The sequence below is a fragment of the Notechis scutatus genome, chromosome 3, assembly GCF_049901735.1.
Source record: "Notechis scutatus isolate UNSWTSFEM ecotype Mainland chromosome 3, rNotScu1.2, whole genome shotgun sequence".
Taxonomy (NCBI): Eukaryota; Metazoa; Chordata; class Lepidosauria; order Squamata; family Elapidae; genus Notechis; species Notechis scutatus.
This window is the reverse complement of record NC_142011.1, coordinates 185,554,442-185,570,218: the sequence shown is the minus strand read 5'-3', so window position 1 is coordinate 185,570,218 and position 15,777 is coordinate 185,554,442. Positions and strand designations below refer to the sequence as shown.

Below are 15,777 nucleotides of genomic sequence, written 5' to 3'. Positions count from 1 at the left end.
TGGATTAAAAGAGCTACAGAACTTGAAAAGAAACAAAACTCAATTTTTCCCATCCACCTCTGCAAGAGCAAATTAACATCGTGATGACTTACATCATAATTGTTGCAATCATTCTTCTTGTCATGAAAATAAAGTTATATTTAGATTTTAGAGTAATTATTTGGTTAAATGTATTATTCCACTACATAAAAAGCTCACCACAAGCTTTTCTTTGCATTGTAGAAATATCCCTTCAAAATGTCCAGATTGCCAGCCTTCTCCTGGTCTGGAAAACATAATGTTCACCTTATCTATTCTAAGTAGCTGTTCAGAATTCAAACATTTCAACTACATAAAAACATATACTTTTTATTTAATTATTAATAGATTCAATTTCTATAGCCACCCATCTTGCACGAACAATTCCAAGCCTTAATCAGGAGGGGGGAAAGCTTCAACATAATCACAAATAACAATGCACAACAAAAATGAAAATAAATAAATTTTAAAATACAGCTTTAATTCAATTTTACAAGCTATACAGGTAATCCTCAACCACAATTGAACCCAACATTCCTGTTGATAAGCAAGACAGTTGTTAAATGACTTTTGCCCCATTTTAGAACCTTTCTTGCCACAGTTGTCAAGTGAATCACTGCAATTGCTAAGTTAATGATATAGCTTAAGTGAATCTGGCTTCCTTATTTCTTTGCTTCTTTGCTTCTCAGAAGGTGATCACGTGACCCTGGGACATTGCAACCGACATACATATGAACCAGTGGCCAGGTATCTGAATTTTAATCATGTGACCATGGGGATGCTGCAACAGTGTGAAAAACAGTCATAAGCCACTTTTTTTCAATGGTGTTGTAACTTTGAACAGTCACTAAATGAATGGTTGAGGACTACCTGTATAACTGCACTAATATTAAAACAATTATACAAGGTTAATTTCAACATTATTTGTTTATTAGATCAATAAACTGTTGCAATTCAAATGTTATAGATGATATATAAAACAAGTCCAAATTTCAAAAAAGAATAATATGGAGGAAACAAAATGAAACAATAAAACAACAATATTTGGTGCAACTTATTGCAGCTGTTTACTTCTAAAGGCCTTCCAAAAAAGCCAGGTCTCAGAAGTTTGTGGGAACAGGAAGCCATTCTTAAAAGGCCCATCTTTGTAACTCCTCTTTTAGTACTGCATGACAGGAAGAAGTCATCAATAGATATTATTCACACAGTTCAGGCAAGCAGAAGTTAGTTGGTCAGTAAACTAATCAAACCTAAATTCATGGAATGAGTTATTGGTGATGTGATGACCAGCACCTTGAATTACATTGGGAACAAGCTAACAACTATTGCAGCTCCCACAGCAATACTATGGTTATCCTGTGGGCAAAGGGTAGGTACATTTTCCACCAGCAGAAGTTTCCAGGTTGACTTCAAGTGTAACATCATACAGAACACATTTCAGAAAGCCAATCAAGATTTGCATAGCTTCTTTTCAATGTTTAATATTCTACAAAATTTACAAGCTTCTGGGACAAATGTAAAATAAATGTCTAATATCTACGATGTAGAAATGTTTAAAAGGGCATCTGAGAAGAAAGCAAACTATATAAATGTGCCTCTTACAAATCTTAATCGTATGACAAATTAATAATAGGACAGCTGATTCTCAAATAATCATCTCTTAAATCTATGACTAATAGAATAGAAACAGTCACAAAATATGGGACATCTCTCAATATGCATTCCTAGAGCATAATTTCAGAGGAAAAATATAGTAACCTAATAGTGGATTTAAAAAAAAAAATCGTAGGGACAGCTTGGAGTGCAGAAAGAAAAAGCAGAAGGAAACTAAAGTTATTTTGACTAAAGTTACTTCACGTTCAAAACAATGTCCATATTGTATACTGTATAAAGATGCAATTTGGGAAAATATATAATGCTAAAAACAAATACAACTTCATTAAAAATATGGATTAACTAGTGTAGTCCTGTATTAAAGAATAGAATGCATAGAATGCTGCAACTATGCAGCAGCGAATGGAGGTATGCTAGCTGTTAAATAAAGATAATACAAGCAATTCTGAGGAACATGTATAAAGAGTAGTCAGGCAGTAGTCTAAATTTTGGGAAACATGGGGAGCAGAAAAGGCAAGTTTCAGAAACAGCAGCACAGGGAGGGAACAACAGACATTGTTTCCAGGATCTGTCTTCTGCCCAAAAAGTTTATGCAGATATTATTTTAAAAATCTACTCATACTCAGATTCTGCTTGTTGCCTTTTAAGAGAAAATAATCTACCAAGGAGAAATGGCAAACTTCTAAATAAGATTTTATTGAATTTAGCTTTGCAATCTTGAATTAGCTTTGTAATCTCCTATTGGCAGTAATTTATTGGCAGTAATGTCTTGTGGGCATCTTCAGCGTTAGGTATCTAACTCCTGTCCAAGAAACAATGTTCATATCTAATATTTCAAATCAGAGATCACATATAGATTTTATTCTCATCAATTCCTGGGATTGATTGGGATTCTCAATATGCCTGTAAACCCATAAATTATTTTTTTGTATTGATAAATGCTTCAGAGAAAGTTAATCTTTATCAGAAATTTTGAGTAAATTCAACATTGTTTTCTTCCATTGGCATATTTTTTTAGTAATAATTTACTTGTTCAGTTACCTAGCAGTAGATCTTCTATTGGCTGCTCTACCGGTAATATTGGAATATGGAGAATGTAATATTTGAAAAACATACAATGGGTGCATTTTATAATTTCACAGAACAAGGTAGAGGCATAGAGATGGGTTATGCATTATTTTACAGGTAGCAAATCAGCCCTTTTAATACACGTATATTGTTCTAAGATAGGGTTGATACACTCTGACAATCAGGTTGACAATCACTTTGAGAATGTCAAAGTGTTTAGGAATTTAGCTGCACTCCCAAAACTTTGAGATGTTTTTTCCAAAACAGTGAACTAAAATGACGAGGCATTCATACAACCCATGTAGTCTGAAGACATTTAAAGAACTGTTCTTTGATTTCATTAGTTGCAATGGAATAATTAATTCATAATAATGCATAGCAAGGCCAAAATGTGATAAGTTGAAGAGTATTATTATATTCGTGTATATTTGAGTGTTTAGAAGCTCTATAATTAAATCCATATAAATTATTTCTCTCAGATGCTTGGCTGGGTCCAGACGTGAGAAGATTAATGGATTTCTCAGCCCTTCCTCACATTGGGCGTGCCTCAGTGTTGTCCTTAATCTCAATCATAACGCAAGACCACCAGCAATCCTGGGAAAGGTGGGAGTATTTGGCATAACCCAGAATGGTCTTCTGCTTGATGATTAGTGAACAATGTATTTTGTTCCATGGTGTATGTATTTTTTTTATTTACATCTTGTCTTTTTCCAGGAGCTTAAGTCCGCTTACATGAGGATTTCCTTTCCTTTTATCAACACCTGATGATATGGAAATTTAAATGAACCACCAGTGCAGATGGTTTTTTTCCCCCTAAAAATTGGATGACATATCTAACTCCAGTTCAGATAAGGTACAATAAGATAGAATTTGTAGCCTGGAATTAAATGAATAGTATAGTCACAGATGGTGTACAGGCAGATGGTTTGTTTCTTCTTCATGAAAACCATCCTGGAGAAATTGACATTTTGCCCACACATAACTCAGGTTCTTCTGATGTTGCAACAGCAGCACCAGCCTCCAACAGCTGCAAATACCCTTGTTATTTACTGGAGAAATATTCTGCTTTTCTGTAGGAACATTGCATTTCATTGAATCTTTCATAGTGAACTTAATGCTACAGGAAACAGCTACTACATTGAATTGGTCCCAATTATTGTAAATAATCATAGAAACGGAAGGAATATCAGATGTATACATCCAGACAGAAATGAATTTTCCAAGGCAATTCCATGTTTGGGAAACACAAAATTTATAAAACTACTAGAAGAAATGTAATCATGGCAATGTCTCACTGGATATTTAGGAGCACAATTAGTTATCTCTTCAAACTGATTACTTTTTTGGTCCTGGAGTAATTTGTTCCCAGTTGAAAAGCATCTTTTTTTCAAAGATATTCACAGTAAATGTCCAGCCTGCTTTTCCCCTCCAGAAAGCTAAGGTGTAGCCTTTTCTGCTGTGAAAGTACCATACTGTTTACAAAGTGTATACTACTATTACTGTTAATCTTCTCATCACTCCTTATCACCCATCCCCTCTCACTTGTGATTGTAGGATTGTAACTTTGTTGCTTGTATCCGTACGATTTATATTGACTATTTCCTAGTATGATTTGATTGTTGATTGTACCCTATGACTATCATTAAGTGTTGTATGTTATGATTCTTGATTCTTAATGAATGTACCTTTTCTTTATGTATACTGAGAGTATTTATACCAAGACAAATTCCTTGTGTGTCCAATCACACTTGGCCAATAAAGTATTCTATTCTATTCTGTCCTGTCCTGTCCTGTCCTGTCCTATCCTATCCTATCCTATCCTATCCTATCCTATCCTATCCTATCCTATTCTAATGGACTCATGGCACTTCTATATTTGTTATGCCAGTATTGACTGTATTAAATTTCTGGTAACCCATTGATCTTAAACATATGCCAGGAGGCAATATATATTGACTGTATTAAATTTCTGATAACCCATTGATCTTAAACATATGCCAGGAGGCAATATATATTCAAACACATCCAACATCTTTTGGGAGACTAAAACTTGATTGGTTTATGAGGTAGCCTATTCCAGGTAAACTCTTATACAGTAAACCAGAGGTTGCTGGACTAGGCAGCTAAATGTCTCTACTTTCTAATTTCCTTAAATCTCTCCTACAAAGTAGTGGGATTTACTCCAACAGATACGGACTTGCTAATTAACCAAAAGGCCTTAAGAGAATTGATGAAAAAATACACTTGCACATAGGCATCCTTCATCCTGCAGCTGCATAGATAGTGTAGTGAGCTGAAATTTTGGGAAACTTCTCAGCATTTTGGACAAATTTTGCAGGTGAGGCAAATTTTCACTCAGGCTGACTCAATTCCAATCTATTTAGTTATCCCTGCATAACTTTTATAACAGCTACTTGAACAAGCTGATCATCTGAGTTTCTTGCAACAATACTTCAATTTCAAGTCAGTTTCATGTATGTCCAAGGATGTCCAGCATAATGTGACAAACTAAGGTCAATGATTCAAAAGATACATACACTGAATAGAAAAGAAGTAGATTCATTCATTTCCAGTTCAAGACTGAATGCAACAGAAGCAATGCAAGCTATTCAGAGAAGCAAGCATAAAAAGAAACCAGTAAATAGACTAAAGTTCCAAAATTCAGATGAGTAGCAAAATTCAGAATGTCTGGATAAAAGTATTTGAGCAGTGACTATGGCTCTCCAGTGGAGGATCGTAATACTTATTCTGGCTGATGTTCACCAGGAATCAGTATTCCTTCATTTAGTCAAGCTCTCCAGTTGCTCCGACTCCCTTTACCTTCAGTTCCTACTGTTAGACCAATCAGATTCTACTTGCTAACTATTTATTTTGCTAACTATTGCTCTACTGTTTGTATAATTCACAATATTTTTTCAAGTATATGTTTTCTCCACTACTTACCTATTTTAGTTAAAATACTCTATTTAGTTGATTATCTATACATATGCATGATGCTTGTTTTTACTTTTATTGAGTACTGATTCATATTTTATTATGTATGTGTAATTACTGTTAGATTTAAACAGCAGTTTAAAACTGCTGAAAGTATAATAATTCAAAACCTAATCAAGAACTAAGAATATTTAAGATAGTGTCTAAGAATATAGGCAGTTCCAAGTAGGGTGGGGTTTGTTTGTTTGTTTGGTAAAATTAGGTGTTCAGGTCTAATAAATTCAACATTTCCAATCCAAGTCCTTTAGCTATTGCTCTGAGACTTCCAATCACGATTAGTATAACAATGGATTTTTTTTTCCAACTTTGATCCACAAGTCCTGGTATTTCATAATTTTTTTCCAATTGTTTTTCCTCAGTTTGGAATAGTAGCATCAGTGAACCAGACTTTCTTCTCAATAACTGTTATATCAGCCATGTTATGAATACGGCTGTTTTATCATCAATTCCTAGAGCCATCTTTAATTAATGTAGATAACTAGATATTGCAGTTGGTTTTTCTTTTACTATTTGGTCTTTTAATAATAATAATTCTTTTATACACAGAAATTCCTCTACCTACATTGAGAATTGGGACTGGAACTTCCATTGCTAATTGATAAAGTCATTAAGTGAGTCACTCCTAATGACCTTCCTGTCATTATAACTAAGCAAATAACTATAGTTGTTAAGTGAATCTGGCTTCCATTTTTGACTTTTCCTGTCAGAAGCCCCCTGGGAAAATCACAAATGGCAATCACCTGATCCTGGGACACTGCATCATAAATACGTGCCGGTTGCTAAGCACCTGAATTTTGATCATTTGACCATGGGGGTGCTGCAATGGTTGTAACTGCAAGGACCAGATATACATCACTGTTTTTCAGCACCATCATAATTTTAAATGAGGCTAATCCAAATGGTAGTTCATATATTTTCATATTGCTGATTAGAAAATGTTTGCTTTACTAAACAACTGTAATCTTTGCTATTTCTTATGTATAAAATACATTTCAGTAACATAGCACTATTACTGTCTGACACTTTTAATCTGAGCAACAAATTATTAGAAAATAAAGAGTTTTTTTCATGGAACATAATCTTATGAACATTACACCACTATGGTATCAAATTTCTGCAATTTAAGCTCATACAAATCATACACAAAAGGAAAGATATCTCTCTTTTCTATCATGAGATTAAAATTTCATTTCATTTTTTAATGATAAATTAGCTACCTTAATTAAGAATGTGACAAAATGTTTAATAAAGAAGAAAGAAGGAAAGGAAAGTATATGGTGAACAACAAAAGATTATGACAGAAAAAGATAAAACAGCCTAGTAAGGAATGTATCTACCTAACAGGACAATCCTTTGCAGGGATGGATGCAAATATTTTTACGACCAGTTCTGTGGGTTTGGCTAGGTGGGAGTAGCTAGGTAGGCATGGCCATGTGACTGGGTGGGCTTGGCTTTTTTTTTTTTTTTGCAGGCCCCCGGTATTGGGTCTCCTGGGCCTCAGAGAAGCCTCCTGGGTGGGGCGTTTTTGCTCCCAGAAGGCTTCCATGAGGCCCAGGAGGCAAAAAAAAAATGGAGCACAGAGGAGGAGCGCAGCACGAAGAGTGTGGTTACTAAGTGACAAATCACATGAGCATCATGTGACTGTGATTGCAATTTCACTTCCGTATTTTCCATTAATTCTGCCTTTTGGAAACTGGTTGTAAAATTCACAAATGGCAATCATGTGACCATGGGATGCTGCAATGCCTGTTAGTGCTAGGTTTTGTTGCAAAGCCTTTTTTCCATCCAAATTTTTTCCTTTTTTCCATCTTGTAACTTTGAATGGTGACTAAATGAGGCAGTCGGTAAGTGAGGACTACCTGTACAAGAAGCTGTTTCTTAGTTGTGCTCCTTGATGAGGAGAAACTGCCAATGGCAAAAGAAGGCTTGTTCTAGGCTAAGCATTTAGTCTGGCTTAATATATAACTAAGAGCTGTAAACAGTGAAACTTTACATAGAATATACTAACTCTCTGGTGCCAACTAACTGCCATCTGGATTTTTATAACCAAGATTTGGCTTAAGAGGTTGCGAAATTTGTCTTATCAACAACTTCATTTAAGATGTTAGTGAGACACAATATAAATGAACTTCCAATTACAACCAAGATTGTAATATTGATACCTAGAATTATAACATAGCAATATAATTTCAAATACATAATCTCAGCCTTTCAGATTAATAACTATTACCACTGAAACAATATAGATGTTTCTATATGAATACTAATATAAAATGAACATAAAATTCTTACCTATTTCTGTAGTGGTCAATGTTGAAACTTTCTATTTTACACTTTACTTTAGTGTAGACATCTTGTACATCTACTGAGGCACTGAGATCTTCTAACTCACCAACCACACATATCTCTGCAGTATCCAATAAAATTAGCCAGTTCACCAATAAATCACATGATTATTTTGTAGAAATGGAGAAGAAAATAGTTTGCCTTAATTTCAAACCAATATTATTAAAATAAATCTTAAATAAATAATAATTCCCCCAGAAATGTGTATGAAAAGCTCACATACAATTTGGTTTCCCCTACTCTTAACTTTATCTAGCTTAGTATACAGATATTATATTCATAAAGGGAGGGATAGGGGCTGGATTCTGTTCCACAAACAAAGCCATGGACCTGACTAAAGCTATATACACACAAGTACCTGTTGCTAAATGACAGTATGCATATATCTACTACTATCCATCTAGTTATATAATTACTAACTGCTATTATATAACCTATCCCTTTCAATAGACAGATCAATCCTAAAGCAGGCATTAAAATCAGTACACAGTGCACATAATCACTTGCTCTACAACCATATTTAAGATTCTGCTGACTGGGATGAGATCAGTAGAAGGACATCAATTGTAGCTTCACTGTTGATAAGGCATAATTGTTCTATTCATCCCACTGTCTAATACAAGGCTGGAAAACCACTGGCTGTGGTCTTATGCAGAATGACTTTTATAGTCCTCAGATCCAGCCACAAATATTATTTGTCTAGTGTTAAAATGGAGACATTGAACAGATTTGATCTCTCTTCTTTCCTCAAACATGGAAGGACAATATGTTAAGCCTCCATTGGGGCAGCATATTTGAGCAAATGTGTAAGACAAGTTCTGTTCCATGATGCTTTTGCTTTTTAATCTGAAATGTAATACCTGTGCCATTGTTTTCTGGATCTGGTGCAAATAACTTTACAGTAAGCTTCGGCAACATCCACTGCATCCATAAACTCACACGTCCGCTTGAGATGCCAATATTGCTTGTTGTTTGCTCTAAGGTAACAGAGTCTGAGAATGGAGAATCATCACCCCCTTGGAGGGATTCACCCTGAGAGAGAGAGAGAAAGAAAAAAAAGGGGGGTGGGAAATGAAAGAATTAAAAAATCTAAATTTAAAATATCAACCATTCCTATTCACGTTAATAAAAAAGTATATTTGAAAACGAAATTCTGACATAGAAATTGTACATGTAAATAAAATACTTTACAAGATATGGCTTGTTAGGGATATACACCCTAGCAGAATCTGCATGGCAGTCAGGCAGGCAGGCAAATATGTGAGATAAACGTTGTTGTAGCTTACACTCAGTAAAACAGATACAATGTGCTAGTTAAATAGTTTATTCCAGTAAGATTTATAGCATAGTCAAACAGTCCATATATCATATACTAGTTCAGTCCGTCCGGGGATTATTCAGTTGCAAAGTCCAGTGTCGAAAAAGAGGTCAGTAAACTTACAATATCAGTCCAGTAATATATCTCTTCGCAGTAGAGATATGAAGAATTCAAACCTCTTTTCTTCCTTCAGCAACAGCAAAGAACACGCAGTTAACAATCCATCATCGTCGTCAGCAAGCAATCCAGTAAGCCAGCAATCAATCAAGTTCTCTTGCTCCCTCTTATGGCGTTTTTACAGCCACACCCAAAATTACATGTTTTGCAGTTAAAGTGACACACACTTAAACTCACTATCATAGTCTATATATATTATTTTACCCAAACTACGTTAGGTAACCTATGTTATTCCTAACATGGCCTATTAAGTAAGGTCTGTAAAGTGAGGAAAGATTCTGATGTACATTGTTATGAACAATTTCTTCTTCTGTCTGCCCACAAAAATGTGCTGTTTCTAAACTGGTACCATTCTACAATGATAACCGGAAACTAGGACATAAAATACTCTTATACATTTTTCGTAAGATTAAGTTACTTCTTTCATACATATTGAAGACCCTATTACTGAGAATACTCTGATACTGTGATGACCCGTAGTCTCTCAAAATAACCCAAAACCCAAAACATATTAAAGTCCGGTAAAGCCTTCAACTTAACTTCACTGTTTTATTAGGCACAGTTTAAAGTCACAAAAGTAAATAATGAGGCAAACAGAAAACCAAAACAAACCGCATTGATAAGAGTTCTGAAGCAAGCCGAGATAATTAATTATAAACTCCAGGAAAATAACCTAGAAAAGTCCATGGGAAGAACACTAGCAAAGATAAGCCTCTTTCAAGGTGAACACTAATTGACTTCAACTGCGCAGTTGCAAACTTATATACATAGCTCCCACCTGCAAGCCACGAGGAGAATCATGGTAATCTCCTCTTGAGTAGACCTCGCTTTTCCCTGATCCTCTCCTCCCTGCGTGACCTAGGATGGATAGGGGATGGGCCTGGATCCTCCTCTGACTGTTCAGCCGGCCTCTGCCCTTCCCCAGCCTCCTCCACCACCTCTGGAGCCACAGTCCCACTCCCTGTTGGCTGTTCCTCTTCTTCCTCAGAGTCAAACTCCACTAGGGGCATGACAGATACATACATATAAGCCGACATAAACCCAACCCAGTCATTTCTGATGTCCACAGATTTACTAACTTATCTAGCACTGCAACAGATGTCAGCTAGAATATGAGAAAACCATGGCAGATATTTTCATATACATCTAAATTCCCTACAGTGGTGCCCCCTATTTCTATAATGTTGCCTTCTCCATCATGATCCACAGAGAATCAACTTCCAGAAAATGTATTTTTTGCATAACTGAACCCCATAGCAATGCAATATAATTACAAGTCAAAGAAAAAAGAAAGCCCTATTTAATTAAAATCAAAATATTTTTAGTATTTAGAAGTGAAGTTCAAGAAAGTTTTTTATTTCTCTGAATAGATGCACTATTCCCAACATGTTATAAAAGAATTATTTTCTATGTACTTGAAAGCAGGATACATCTTATTACACCATCTTAGCTGAATATGCCAAATTGCAATCAATATACGCATGAGAAGTTGTGCCCTTTTCTCCATACAAATACATTGGACTGTACTAATTTAATTAAATAAATGATTTGCATGATAACAAATTTAACCTAACAATAATAAACAAAGACATCAAATTGCATACAAAAATAACATATATGCCATGGGAAGATAGAATTTTTAAAAATGCCTTGCACTCAAGTGTTCTGATACTTAATCTAAATACGAAATGTTCTTTCATAAAAGTATGTTTGTGTTTAACATCTGGAAGCTACATATACCAATGTAATGTATGATTTTAAAAAAATACTGTGGGAAAATTCCCAAATTGAAATATTCTAAGCGCATTGATGATCTGTCATGTTCTCAATGTTAAATGAAAAAATCAACAGCTTTTTCTATGAAAGCATTCATTAAATCCAGCTTGATTGCACTTAAAAATATTCAAATAATTGAGGAATCAAGCATTCAATGTCATATCACAGTTAATTTCAAAGGCTAAAACCTGTATCCTAACAAAGGTAACAATAAATCCCACAACAGTTCCAAGATCTCAGATGATATAAGGTAAACACTGCATTTTATATTGCATTTTATAATGAGCCATTAAAACAGAGTTAGGCAACCTTTGAGTTTAGGGTTTCACTTTTGAATGGCAGGACAAGGGCCACATCATAAAAAGGGGATGGGCAAATGGCAGCAATCAAGATAGAAATATAATTTAATTTAATTTTAAAAACATTTGAAATAAGTCTGGGAACTTCATGAAGGTTTGGAAGGGGAAACAGTTGTATATCTCTGTATCAGTGAGGTTGTCATAGATGAAATACAATATTGATCCATGTGGTATAAGCACAGATGTACTTTCTTGGTAACTCATAATTCAAATTATCTTTGAATTGTTCTCAAATTCAGGAGAATTTCCTTCACAAATGCAAGAGGAATTTAGGTTGGCAAAAACACAATGATTGCTACCATGATAATAATTTGCAGATGTTTCCCAAGAGCAGCTATTTTTTTTAGAAGATGTGGCCTTTTCTTCAGTTACCATATGAATAGTATTAATGTTTTCATTATGGAATCAAATATAGTTATGAAATAACAGAATATAATAGGAATGTTTGATTTTCAATAGGTAAGTAGGTTGAAAATAATGCTAAACATCTTGTAAATTAAAAAGCTAAGTACGTAAGAATGTAGTTGATTTATAAAACACAGCTGAATTTCAGTATGGCAATTTGTCCTTTTTGGTAGTTTCAATCTATAAGTCCACTTTAATCATAAAGTTCATTATAAGGACATTATTGCACGTTATTTTTCAGTGTTCCACTTTTCTCTAAAATGAACACTTTCTCATAATTTTTCAGTTTCCATATCTACGTTTATTTTAAATTTTATTTAAAAACAATTTATGTATTAGTTTTCTATTTGTATTCAAATCCATAAAATAAAGCCAGAATAAAAGTAAACTGTTTTTTCTACCCTCCTCATACCAAGCTCTAAAATACATAATTTCATTCTTTGCCAATTCTTGCAAAATGAACCAAAATATCAAGTATATTTTTCTTAGCAGAATTTATCCTTATTCATCTGGAAAAGCCAAACATATAAGGCCTTCATCCTTGATCTGCATTAAAGCTCAGGGATGATATATGTCTGAAGCAAATTACTGTTCCCCAAGGACTAAACACTTCCTCAACTGTTTGTACTTAAGTAAACAGTAACAAATGGCCAATTGTAGACTGTACTACCTTTACTCTAATGCAGAGGAGGTTAAAAATGATTAAGTATTTCTAAACTTTGGTTCTTAAGCCTCTCACTCAAGTTTTCATCTTCAGATCTATCCAGTTTGTAATTCAGGAATCCTAACAGGTTTAACTGTATGGTGGAGCAGCACTCCCTATCAATCTGTCAAAATGAAAAGAATTATTCACAGCTGGATAATATAAATAAATACTTCATATGCTATTTAATGTAAACAATTTTTGGAGTGAGCCATACCTCCTCACCTTTCCTCCATCGGGTTCATTTATAGGAAGTCTTTTACTTGAAAGAGCTAAAGACACTTTCAAAATAATCATTTTGACCTCATAGAGAAGTAGTATACTTTAACTGTGAAATGTATGAAATTTTTAAGAAATGTATTCAGCATACAGCACTTTTTTTCATAATAATCATCATTTTAAATGTAAAGTATAAGGGATGTATAAACAAAAGCAAAAGAGCAAAAATCAAAGTGGTTCCTTGACAAATAATTTAAATATATCAAAGGATTGCTATACTATAGAATTCCAGTAATTAAAACAAAACCTTATAACCCTGAGATATAAATTTTTCAACTTAAAGAGCCCAACTATCTTAAAGCAATAAAATGTTACCTCTTTTGAGGCTTATTATTCACTTATCTTTATATAGTCTCTAAACATATTCATTTTTAAAGATCTTTAATATGTTCAAATACTAAGTCTTAAACATAATCATAGATGCTATGTTTTGATGCTGCTTCCTCTCTCTAGAGGATCAGAATATTCAAGCAAAGTAGTGAGCCTAAAACAGATTATCTCCACACAAAAAGATATAATTGACAAATCGCACATTTCTATTACAAGATCATGATAATGGTTTTAACAGCTGTAGCAGTTTTTACTGCAGTCTCCTCAGCAAATATGCAATAACACAAAATGATGACTTATACATGATCTTGTAAAATAATGATAATGATCATTTAGCAAACTTATGGCCACCCATAATGTCTGAGGACAGTTAGGTAATTATGCAATCATTAAAAGTGTTATAATTGTATCAGGAACATTTGCTGTTCTTTCTTTAGGTTCCCCAACTCACAAATGCAAACTGTGGGCCATTCAACTCACAAGTTTAACTGAGTTAAAAATATTAAAAAGATGCATGCATTCATATATTTGAATGCCTTATTCTTTCATTACCAGTTTAATTCCTTGTTCTAGCAGACCACTTATTTCAGTACCTCTGTAGTTGTCCCAATGTCAGCTGATGGACTACATGTACTGGCATCCAGTGGAGCAGTCCCAATACTACTTTTAATAGGTGAAACAGGTGGTACAGGTCCTGAAACAGATTCTGTATGTGCCAGAGACTGATAGAAAATTCCCTTCTTATGAATCTTATTCCAAACTTTCTCCATTAAATCTGTTAGTTCACATAGCAGTTGCACCTTAAATAAATGAATAAACAAATATGTCAGCATTTTCCACAAATCCAATTTCACACAGTATAAATATAATAAATTTATGATGGCCTTATATCAGGGGTGGGCAAACTACGGCCCGCGGGCCACATCCGGCCCGTTGGTCTGTCCAATGCGGCCCGCCCCTGAAAAAAAATCACTGCCATTGGTCTGTCCAATCCGGCCCACCCTGAAAAAAATCGCTGGGTGTGGCGTATTGCCCTGTGCCGCATGGCCCCCACAGCTGCAAAACAGTGCGGAGCGATCTAGGGGAAGGAAAGAAAAGAAATTTGCAAAGGCCTCGGCTGGGAGTTCGAAATCACCTTCGAGTGCGACCTCTCCAAAGTGAGTCCCTGCCGATCCCCCTTTTTTCCCGGGCTTCCAGGCTTAAACTTTGCAAAGGCAAAGCTTGCAGGCTGGAGCGTCTTCCCGCCGAGGAGCGGGAAGGGTTCCACCCGGCGGGCGGGCGGGCTGCTTGGAGCCACCTAAAGCTAGGCCGCTGCTGGTGGAGCCTTGCCCTGCCTTGGTGCCCGTTCCCGGCTCGGCGGTCCTGCTCGGGCGGCACTTTAAAAGCCTGCTCCCAGCACCCGAGCAACTTCCCAGCAACTTTCCGCTCGTTTTAACTCGCCTGGCCCCGAGCCGCGTGGCAGAGGGGAAGCCCGGCGGGCGGGCGGGCTGCTTGGAGGAGGCGATCCGGCGGTGCTCCGGCAGCAGCAACAGGCAGTTTCGCCTGGGCTCCGCTCAGGTGTCCGGCTGGGGCTGTCAGGAGTTGCTACCGCCGGCGCAGTTCCGTGCAGCTCCAGTCCGCGTTGCCTTGGGAAGGAAAAGGCAAAACCAGGAGCCGCTGAGCCTGAGCCTCCGGTGCCGCTGCTCCCGTTGCAAAGCACTGCCGTGGCTCTTCCTTTTTGCCTTTCCCTTCCCGAGGCAACAACTCCTGACTCAGGGGCCTCCGAGGGGAGGGAAGGAGGAGAAGAGGGGGGAAGGGGGGCGATTCCCAAAAATCTTGTGCTGACCCGGCCCGTCTGTCAAATTTTAAAGTCAATGCGGCCCCGAGCCAAAAAGTTTGCCCACCCCTGCCTTATATAGTAGTACACTGCTCAAAAAAATAAAGGGAACACAAAAATAAGACACCCTAGATCTGAATGAATGAAATATTCTCATTAAATACTGTGTTCATTACATAGTTGAATGTGTTGACAACAAAATCACACAAAAATTATCAATGGAAATCAAATTTAGCAACCCATGGAGGTCTGGATTTGGAGTTACATTCAAAATTCAAGTGGAAAAAACACTACAGGCTGATCCAACTTTGATGTAATGTCCTTAAAACAAGTCAAAATGAGGCTCGGTGTGTGGCCTGTGTGGCCTCCATGTGCCTGTATGACCTCCCTACAACGCCTGGGCATGCTCCTGATGAGGTGGCGGATGGTCTCCTGTGGGATCTCCTCCCACACTTGGACTAAAGCATCCCCCAACTCCTGGACAGTCTGTGGTGCAATGTGGCATTGGTGGATGATGTCCCAGATGTGCTCGATTGGATTCAGGTCTGGGGAATGGGCGGGCCAGTCCATAGCA

General features: G+C 36.3%; 1 protein-coding gene across 5 annotated transcripts in view; it reads right to left on the bottom strand.

Annotated features, from left to right (window-relative positions):
- VPS13B (vacuolar protein sorting 13 homolog B) overlaps positions 1 to 15,777 on the bottom strand; it is a 319,343-nt gene that overhangs the window by 163,377 nt on the left and 140,189 nt on the right. For 4 of the 5 annotated variants that reach the window (XM_026690425.2, XM_087962041.1, XM_087962042.1 and 1 more), the window contains exons 25-27: positions 13,981 to 14,187; positions 8,901 to 9,072; positions 7,987 to 8,101 (exon numbers count right to left, since the gene is read on the bottom strand). In XM_026690425.2, the coding sequence (XP_026546210.2) occupies positions 7,987 to 8,101; positions 8,901 to 9,072; positions 13,981 to 14,187 (494 nt within the window). Of the gene's footprint in view, positions 1 to 198; positions 266 to 7,986; positions 8,102 to 8,900; positions 9,073 to 13,980; positions 14,188 to 15,777 lie in introns of all 5 variants that reach the window. The other variant, XM_026690439.2, reaches the window with a different exon arrangement.